The following is a 10,133-nucleotide window of genomic DNA, read 5'->3' on the forward strand; positions in this document are numbered from 1 at the left end:
TCCGCGTGCCGTCATCAGGACGCGACGCGCCTTTTAAAAGCGTGATGACGTACGACGCATTTCCTTTCCTCTTTCCTATCAACGCGAAAGGTGAGCAGGGCCGGTTTGCTTTTTCGCCGCCGGAGCCAGGCAAGGCGAATCCGGCTCCATCCGCGAAGTCGGTCCCGCCGGGTACTTCTAACGCTCCGGGCCAGGCCCGAACGGGATCCGCCTTAGGAACGGAGATACTTTTTCGGGTTGGGGTCCGCGCGGTTTCGGAGGGGGACCCCCAGAAGTAATCCTCCCCCCCCCATTCGCGCACCGGTGGACTGGAGAGGGACGCGCGCGCCTGCCCCTCATCTGCGCCTGCGCGACCTGCTGAATCAGCCTGGGTGACTTAATGGCCATGATTTAGGGCAGTGTTTCTCAACCTTGACAATTTTAAGGCATGTGGACTTCAACTCCCAGAATTCCACAGCCAGCATTGCTGGCTGTGGAATTCTGGGAATTGAAGTCCACATGCCTTAAAATTGTCAAAGTTGAGAAACACTGAAAAGAAGAGTCCGAAGCTGTTGTATGTTGTTGCCTGTTTATAACCCTAAGCAAATGACGCCTTCCCTTTAGTGTTGCTGTAATATAGGCTAAATACTAGGCGAGCATTGGTGTAGCGCAGGAGTGTCCAACCTTGGCAACTTTTAAGACTTGTGGACTTCAATTCCCAGAATTCCCCAGCTGGCTGATCATAAGTATGTGCATGAATGTGTGCTTGGTCGGAGGGGTTGGACTAGATGACCTACAGGATCCCTTCCAACTCTTCATTATTTTAATCCTAATTCATTAGAGATCCTTAAGAGCAATGAATGACAACATTGGAACAATTACATGTTATTTTATTGACCCACAACGTCCAAAAGCTTTTTTTTTCCACCATTCTCCTCTCTCTGCCTTTAATCACAGTTGTTTCATCCAATGAAGGAATTATAGTTGCTGTACAAAAATTAAAGAACATATTGGATGTTTGTTATTAAGACAGCTTTACTAACTGAAGTGTGCTTTATAGGGATGTGTAAAACCCCATTTTATTAAAATCGTAAAGAGGGTGTTTTTTCCTAGCCATTCAATATTACCATTTTTCCTTTTAATAACAGGGAGATCTAGGAAAACAGCAGGGGCTTAAACACTTGGGTGGAGCTTAAAATTGTAGATCATCTTTGGAATTGGTGGTCCAGGAAAACGTAGCTGGTAGGACAATTGTATAAAAATGGAACCAAAATAAAAGATATTAAAGACCTATTGTGCAGCAGTGCAATTTGGCTTTGAAATTTGTTTTTGAACAGCAGTTTTGCAAAGTGCCGTGTTTTAAATGATGAAGTTTTGTTTTGTTTTTTAACAAACAAGGGAATTCTCTTCCTTAACTTTCCATTTTGTCTTTTTTTAATTTTACTAGATTAAAAATGAAGACTATTCTTAGTAACCAAACAGTCGACATCCCTGAGAAAGGTAAGAATGTAATTCGTGACTCTCCTAAAACTCTTTTCTTAAAGGAAAAAAAAAATACGTATACGACTCATTTGAGTATTTGTGATGTCTAAATGTTTTATTGAAAGTAGTTTTTTTTTTTTCTTTTTTTCCAGTCGACATTATCCTGAAGGGGAGGACAGTTACTGTCAAAGGCCCCAGAGGAACTTTGAAAAGGGACTTCAACCATATCAATGTGGAACTCTCCCTTTTGGGCAAAAAACGCAAGAAGGTGAGGAGGTATTGAACGTTCATGCTTTGGCTGGCGTGAAACACATCGCTGTTGTGTCAGGTTTCCAGATTTCCTATCACCCCTTACACTAATTCATAATTTATGAATGGCTAGACCAGTGGTTCTCAACCTTTTTAATGCTGCGACCCCCAACCGGTCGTAAGTCGAGGACCTCTCAACCGGGCGTGAGTCGAGGACTACTCAACTGGTGCAGCACCGTTTGCAGAATGGGACTTTGGGCGGGCTCAGCAGGGCAGAGACAGCCTGGACAATTCCTATTGGCTTTGGAAAGCCAATAGAATTAGACTCTATTCAAGAGAGTCTATTCTATTGGCTTTCAAAAGCCAATAGAACAAAAGGGAGTAGCACAGCTAAGGAAAAGGGGGGGAAATGGCGGACTGCGTTGTTTGGCGACCCCCGTGAAATGGTCGTTTGACCCCAAATGGGGTCCCGATCCACAGGTTGAGAACCACTGGGCTAGACTCTGATATTTGGAGATGTCAGCTTGAAAGGCAGCGAGCAAAAATGTCAAGAGATTCCACACTTAACCTGCTGCGCGGTTAAGTTGCGGTGTTTAAAAATCCCTGCGAATCCCTGCGCCGCTGTCGTCATTGTGAAGACCCAAGGTAGCTTTCGTTGTGTCTCAAATGCCAGGTAGTTTCGTGCTTGCTGTTTATTTTGTTTTGCGTAATACTTCTGCGTTTTTCGTGGACTTGTGTTCCGGTCTGAGTGCACTGATATTTGTCCAAGTAGCCCTTGACTTAACGACCACAATTTCTGTGGCTAAGCGGGGGCATTCGTTAAGCGAGTTTTGCCCCGTTTTACGAAGTTCCTTGCCACCGTTGGTTAAGCGAATCGCAGTTAAGTTAGTAACACGGTTGTAAAGTGAATCTGTGATCATGTGACCCTGGCACGCACCGCAACCATCATTGCCAAGCATTTGAATTTTGATCAGAGGGATGCTGCGGCGGGTGTAGGTGTGAAAAATGGTTCCAAGCCACCTTTTCCAGTGTTGTTGTACTTTGAACAGTCATTAAAAGAACTGTTGTAAGTTGAGGACTACCTGTAACATACACCTCTTAAGGTTTTTGAAAATATTGATCTTCATCCTTCATGCTGTTTGTTTGACCCATCCTAGCCCAAATATCGATCAGATTTAGCGTTGGAGGATTGATTGCTGAAACCTGAAGTAGAAACAGCTCCTGACACAATTTAGTGAAACTTTGAGTGGATATGGAAATGGTATATATGAAATTAACCTCCTTAGCCAGGGGTCTTCAAATGTGGCCCTTGGATGACTTGTGGACTGCAACTCCCAGAATTCCTCAGCCAGGCACGTGTGCCTGGCTGAGGAATTCTGGGAGTTGCAGTCCACAAGTCATCCAAGGGCCACATTTGAAGACCCCCTGTTCTTAGCATACGACAAATAATTCCTGAACATTATTCCTTCTTCGGTGTCCCTGTGATACTGACAATATATTGAACTTGAGTATGTAAAAAATGACATTGGCAAATCGTTGGAAGCAGCTGCTACGGTTGCCGTAGCTCGACAAGTCATTGTGATGTCAGAAATAGTTGCCGTCAAGACAACGGGTTGGACTGATCTACACATTGCACAGTTATTTGTTCGCTGTGCAGCCATATTCTTGTTCTCGTGCGCGCTTTGGATAAAGAAGTGTTGCGTTTTGTGAAGCGGTCTTTGGTGTAGTGAAATGGTCCCGTTTTTTGTGTGAGTAGAGTGTGACAGGTGTTCTGCAGCTGGGAATCTTTTTGTTGACAAACATGTCCTCGGGTGTGGATCAAACTGACTCGTTGTGGGAATGTTCTGCTCTGTGGCTTGCTGGGGATATGGATCGTAGGGAACCACTCGGGTCTAGATCACCGATCAGAATTTGATCCGTTGCAGCGTCTTGTCACAGTTCAGTCACCAACAAAAGTTTACGTCTTAGGACAGTGGTTCTCAACCTTTTTAATGCCGCGACCCCCAACCAGTCGTAAGTCGAGGACTACTCAACCGGTCGTAAGTCGAGGACTACTCAACTGGTGCAGCACCGTTTGCAGACTGGGACTTTTGGCGGGCTCAGCAGGGCCGAGACAGCCTGGACCATTCCTATTGGCTTTGGAAAGCCAATAGAATTAGACTCTATTCAAGAGAGTCTATTCTATGGGCTTTCAAAAGCCAATAGAATAAAAGGGAGGAGCACAGCTAAGGAAAAGGGGGAAAAAATGGCGGACTGCATTGTTTGGCGACCCCCGTGAAATGGTCGTTCGAACCCAAATGGGGTCCCGACCCACAGGTTGAGAACCACCGTCTTAGGAGATCTCTGTCTATTCCCTTTTACTTCTGCATTGTTTTATCTTTCTTCGTAAGTTGAGTCCACCCCTGATTTTTCTTTTAAGTAGCGGAAATAACCCCGGGAAACAGCATTTGGTTGAAATTGGAATAAAGATGCATTATGTAATAATAATAAAGTTGGAAAGGACCTTGGAGGTCATCTAGTCCAACCCCCTGCTCAGGCAGGAAACCCTATACCATTTCAGACAAATGGCTGTCAGTCTCTTCTTAAAAACTTCCAGTGTTGGGGCATTCACAACTTCTGGAGGCAGGTTGTTCCACTGGTTAATTGTTCTAACTGTCAGGAAGTTTCTCCTTAATTCCAGGTTGCTTCTCTCCTTGATTAGTTTCCATCTGTTGCTTCTTGTCCTGCCTTCAGGCGCTTTGGAGAATAGTTTGACTCCCTCTTCTTTGGGGCAGCCCCTGAGATATGGAACACTGCTATCATGTCCCCCCCCCTCGTCCTTTTCTTCATTAATCAAATAGTTTTGTTAGCTACCATTGAGTCAAGTTTGATTCTTTGTGTGGGCTCTCATCTATAAATTAATTAACAATGTAATTACAATTTAGTGTTACAATACCTTGGCTCATTAGAAATGTACAAATAGTTGCAAATTGCCTAGAAAATTGCCAATGTAGTGAAATGTTCCAGAATTGTAAACGTTTTCAGGGGGGAAGAAAGACTGTACTTACTTACATACTGGAATTGCAATGAATTTTTCTGTTTTTTTCAACCTTTTAGCTGCGTGTTGACAAATGGTGGGGTAACAGAAAGGAGCTGGCAACCGTGCGCACGATTTGCAGCCACGTGCAAAACATGATCAAGGGGGTTACATTGGTAAGTTCCTTAAAACTGAGCTTAAAGCGCCAAATACGACAATGCAGCTACATTCAGCTGGGGAGCTGCCCATTTTTGGATGAGCTGGTGTAAATCTTCCGGATCCTAAATTGTAGGACATTTGGTTTCTCTTCGGTGTGTAACCAGTGTGTATCATTTCAGGGCTTTCGTTATAAGATGAGGTCTGTGTACGCCCACTTCCCCATCAATGTAGTTATTCAAGAAAGTGGATCCCTGGTCGAGATCCGAAACTTCCTTGGGGAGAAATATATCCGACGGGTGCGCATGAGGGCAGGTAAGGAGCTTGTTAACCTCGACGTGAGTTAAAATGGGAGATGGGAATTCTAGTACAGTTGCAGGAACTGGGCATGGCTAGTCTAGTGAAGAGAAGGACCAGGGGAGACAGGATAGCGGGGGTCTTCCAATATTTGGGGGGCTGACACAGAGACGAGGGGGGTCAACCTATTTTCCACAGCACCTGAAGGCCAGGCAAGGAATAATATCACATACCTGGCCATGGAATAGCTGAGAAGCCAATTGTCCCATTACCTTTGGTCCCTTAACAAGTGGGAGGCACATATGCAGACTGCTGTAAGTCCTATCCCATTCACCTGAGTTGGATGTACATACCCTCAAATTAAAGCTGACAGTCTGCAGTTAAAGCACATTGTGTTTGTTTCATTCCAACTCCATTGTGGTGGTGTATAGAGCCAAAGATGTTCGAATTGTGTCAATGTCCCAATATTTCTGGACCTGACTGTAAGTGGAGTTTGGGTTGCAGTTTGGGCACTCGGTCTCTAAAAGGTTCGCCATCACTGGGCTAGATGATCTACAAGGTCCCTTCCAACTGTTATACTATTCTTCTGTGCTTGAGATCTGTGTGTTTCGAACTGGGAGTCGAAGGCCACACATCTGAAGCGTTTGCCAAGTTTGAAAATGTCTGCTTTAGGGGAATCTTGGAATAGTCTGAAAAGTTGATAGACAACTGATTTCATTAGTTTTACAAACAGGTTTTACACTATGTCAACCACAGATTTTTTTTTATTTATTTTGATACAGCTACGGAATTGTCAAAGCGGTACTCATGGCCTTGGGTGTTTTATAGCTTGAATACTGCACAGCGTGTTCTTTGTTGTGATGCATACTTGTTGCGGACGAGAACTTTTGTAATGCTTATTCTGGCTTTGCTAGGAAGTTTCCTTTGAAGGGAAACAAATTCTTGCTTTTAAAAAGGCAAAATACAGTGAGCGCACGAATAATGTATTTTTCTTAAGTTGAAAATCAGCTTTTTTGAGCACGTTTTCTTTTCCCTTTTTTTAGTGATAATCTTTTCTAAAATGTTGTTTTTTTTCCCTACTTCAGGTGTTAATTGTGCAGTGTCGCAAGCTCAGAAGGATGAACTGATCCTTGAAGGAAATGACATTGAATTGGTATCTAACTCTGGTGTGTCATTTGAGCTTTATATTCCATTTTGTCCCATTGCTAAGTTTGTGCTATGTCATGCAAAGCATTTGGAAACCGTTTAAATAAATCTGAAGATCAGGGAAGTTTTATTGTTATTCTTAACAGGGTGTCCTCATGTTTACTTCTGTGCTTTTTTTTATTTATTGTTATCTTGCTACAAATGGCTTCATTTGGCTTTGCCATCTAATTTGATTTCATTGTGGCCCTAGCTTTTGTTAAATCAGTTGTTGAATCTGGAGGGGGTAACTATGTTGTCTTTCCAAGCTAAATAGGACTGTCTTTGGTTTTTGTTTTTTTTTTATAGCTGCCTTGATCCAGCAAGCCACAACTGTCAAGAATAAAGACATAAGAAAATTCTTGGACGGTATCTACGTCTCCGAGAAAGGAACAGTACAACAAGCAGATGAATAAAACCCGATAACAAGTTAGTGATATTCTTTTATTTTATTTTTTTAACATAATTCCATGTGCTCTACATGAAATATAAATAAGCAAAAATATCCTGGATTAAGTTTGGCTATTCAGAGCAGGGACATTCATTGAATTTTTATTTCAACTCGTCTCAGTCACAAGCCTCTGAGATGCTGTATGTTACTGGACCATTTCTGAGGATATTTTTTAGCAACTAGACGTAGCTGTTTAGAATACATGCTGGATGACTGATTTAATAATCTGGAATAGTCTGCGGGGAAGTGATAAGATCATTTTTCGGGTCTGGTGTACAGTAGACACACCCTGCTCATCAAGTGATTTACGAGCGCCATTTTTGTAAGTTACCATATATATATATTTGTTTTCTGAGGTTTTTGCGGGTGTTTGTACGTAGGTCTTTGGTTATTTGGGTTTTCTCCCGTGTCAGATTGGAAGTGTCTTGGCGACATTTCGACGAAGTCTCATTCGTCATCTTCAGGCTGGTGTCTTCGGCTTCGTGCTCCTAGAAGCACGAGCCGAAGACCCAGCCCTGAAGATGATAATGAGGACGTTCGTTTGAAACGTCGCCGAAGACACTTCCAATTTGAAGTGGGAGTAAAACCCGAATACCGAAAGACCTGTGTATATATATCATATTGATCTAGATGTTGAACAGATGAGGTTGCTCATAAACACAGAGTTCGTTGAAAGGCATCAACATTGACTTCTTCACATCTAAAAGTGAATATTGAGAAAGGTTACTTCTCATTTAGCTTGTGTTTGATTGAAATAGACAGTGAGGAAAGCATTAATTAACGGCCATTTGAAATGACCTTGCTCGTGATGATTTGAGGAGGTATAGTCCCAATGTTACGAATAGTCCACTGCCTGGAATATGGTGAGGCTTTAACATCCCTTTTATAGACCTATATAAGTGGATCCGAGAATTAGCAGACTTTGGAAGGACCTTGGGTCTTCTAGTCCACCCCCTGCTCCATCATGAGACCCTCTGCATTTCAGTACAAATGCTGTTCAGTCTCTTCTTAAAAACTTTCCAGTGTTGGAGCATTCACAACTTCTGGAGGCAAGGAGTTCCACTGTTATTGTTTGACTGTCCAGGAAGTTTCTCCTTTGTTCTAGATTGCTTCTCTCCTGTGATGAGTTTCTTTCTTCTCCCCCCTTGCTTCTTTGTCCTGCCCTCAGGTGCTTTGGAGAATAGGTTGAACCCCTCTTCTCTGTGACAGTCCCTCATATATTGAAATACTGTTATATCAACAACACACAACACACACCAGTCCTTTTCACTAGACTAGCCATACCCATTCTTGCAACAGTTTTCTTCGTGATCTAGGGGAAAATGAAGCTATATTGAATTTCATTCAATTCATGGCCACCACAGAACCAACTTAATAGTTTTTTTCTTGACGATGGCTCCTTTGTATTGCCCTCTGGCTGTTTTTCAACCTTTTTCAGGTCTTGCTTACAGCTCCTTGTGACTTTTTCTATCCAACTATTACTATTGACCTTATGTTTCGTTCTAATAAGCCTTTTGAGACTTGCCAAATTTGTAATGCAATTGATGTATATCCTGATGGTTTAACACAGGGGTATGCAACCTTGGCTCTTTTTTGACTCTGGACCTTCAACTCCCAAGAATTCCTGAGCCAGCCGTTGCTGAGGGGAAAGGGAGAGGTTTCCAAGCTGAGCCAGCTTGCTGATGAATTCTGAGTTGAAGTCCACAGTCATAAAAGAGCCACGGTTTGCCTACCCCTGGTTAAGACGAAGTAAAAGAAATATTGTCTCGCCCGGGACCCTAAACAGTAATTATGATTTACATCTGAGATGATTGTTCAGCATTTGTGTGTTGAAATGGGGCTAAGTTCTCCCTGCCCTTCCCTTGCTTTAAAAAATGTTTCTATAAATCGTTGAAAAACACAAGTATTTAGAAAAATCCTGAAATATCCACTCCCATCTGTTGATAGGGAAGTTTATCTGCTGATATATATTTCACGTCACAGACCGATACTATCAGTTAATATTTTTTTTTTCCATTTGGTTTCCTTTAATTCACAAAAAGGACAAATGGGAAACAGCAAAAATGCAGCAGAACGAACATAACATATATGTAAGAGCTTCTCATACACGCAAAGGACATCTATAAAATGTCACAGCACGTACTCTTTATCGCCTTAGCTTGAATATGTTTGTCAGAGAATGGAAATAAAGTTATTTTCTTGATGATTTTTTTTCCTGCTTCGACAATAAAACTTTTTTTATGTTTTAGGTCCTGAAATGGGCCAAACTGGGACATGACACATCGGCAAATTTTCTATTGAACTGAACAGTCTCAGATTGGTTTGAAGAAAAAATAAAACCCTAATCTTTTAATATCCTGTATTTTGTGATTGTGCATGGGATAGCCTTTGAAGTCCGATGTGAATTTTGAGAATGACTGCTCAGTTGCCCATCACAACACAAACACGGTAAGATAAGTATCTTTAGGTTGCCACTGTGACCCTTTCAAGTTTTTCATTACTTTAGGCCAGTGTTTCTCACCTGAACAATTTTAGGCATGTGGACCTTCAACTCCCAGAATTTCCACAGCCACATTGCTGTCTGTGGAATTCTGGGAGTTGAAGTCCACATGCCTTAAAATTTCTTCAGGTTGAGAACACTGCTTTGAGGAGTTACATGTGAGAGTCTCACCCACGCTAAGACCGTTGTAATATTATTTATCTTCAAGCCATTCGAATCTGGAATTGGTTGGTTTAATTCAAATGTGGAGATTTTCCGTCCTTTTCCCAACTCCGCTTTGTTTCACTTATTTTGTGAAACTGTTGAATAATAATCTCACCATCTCACCATTAAACTCCGTTACCTAATTGAATTTTTTGGGGGGCGAGAGACGAAATGGGAGGCAAGATAGTGATAATGTTAAATACATGCTGGTATTTAACCAACTTGTGATTGCAAAAAACTTAAATAAAGATAATCGTAACGTTTCCAATCTATAATAACCACAGCACATACACACAAAACCCTGATGAATTGTTACTTGAGAAAGGCGAAGACTTTCTTGAAAAGTGCACGGTTCTTCTAAAAAATCTTGTTCATTTCAAACTGAACCACGAGTTATCCCTAACAGACCCACCAGAACACGTTGGTTGCATTCGAATTAAATAACGAACCAACATGCATCCTTTTGTAATAGTTCGCTCTCACGTGGAGATGTGCAAGCCTTACATATTTGAATAGCGTCTGTTGGACTGGAATTGTATATATTAATCAGAGGCTGAAGAGGAATAAGGTGTGTGGACTGACACCATATTCTCCGTAGTAAGCGCTAGAAATATCTT

The 10,133-nt window shown here is 42.0% G+C and overlaps 1 protein-coding gene across 1 annotated transcript; it reads left to right on the forward strand.

The window, feature by feature from the left end:
• Positions 1 to 16: 16 nt before the first annotated feature.
• Positions 17 to 6,794, forward strand: LOC120309763 (60S ribosomal protein L9). The gene is made up of 7 exons (XM_039347308.1): positions 17 to 90; positions 1,427 to 1,479; positions 1,614 to 1,729; positions 4,807 to 4,902; positions 5,065 to 5,197; positions 6,265 to 6,345; positions 6,671 to 6,794. The coding sequence occupies exons 2-7, from the start codon at positions 1,434 to 1,436 to the stop codon at positions 6,775 to 6,777; spliced, it is 579 nt and encodes a 192-aa protein (XP_039203242.1). The 5' UTR covers positions 17 to 90; positions 1,427 to 1,433; the 3' UTR covers positions 6,778 to 6,794.
• Positions 6,795 to 10,133: the final 3,339 nt, after the last annotated feature.

Source organism: Crotalus tigris, unplaced genomic scaffold, assembly GCF_016545835.1.
Source record: "Crotalus tigris isolate CLP2741 ecotype Arizona unplaced genomic scaffold, ASM1654583v1 scf7180000017559.9942113025:1136094, whole genome shotgun sequence".
Lineage (NCBI taxonomy): Eukaryota > Metazoa > Chordata > Lepidosauria > Squamata > Viperidae > Crotalus > Crotalus tigris.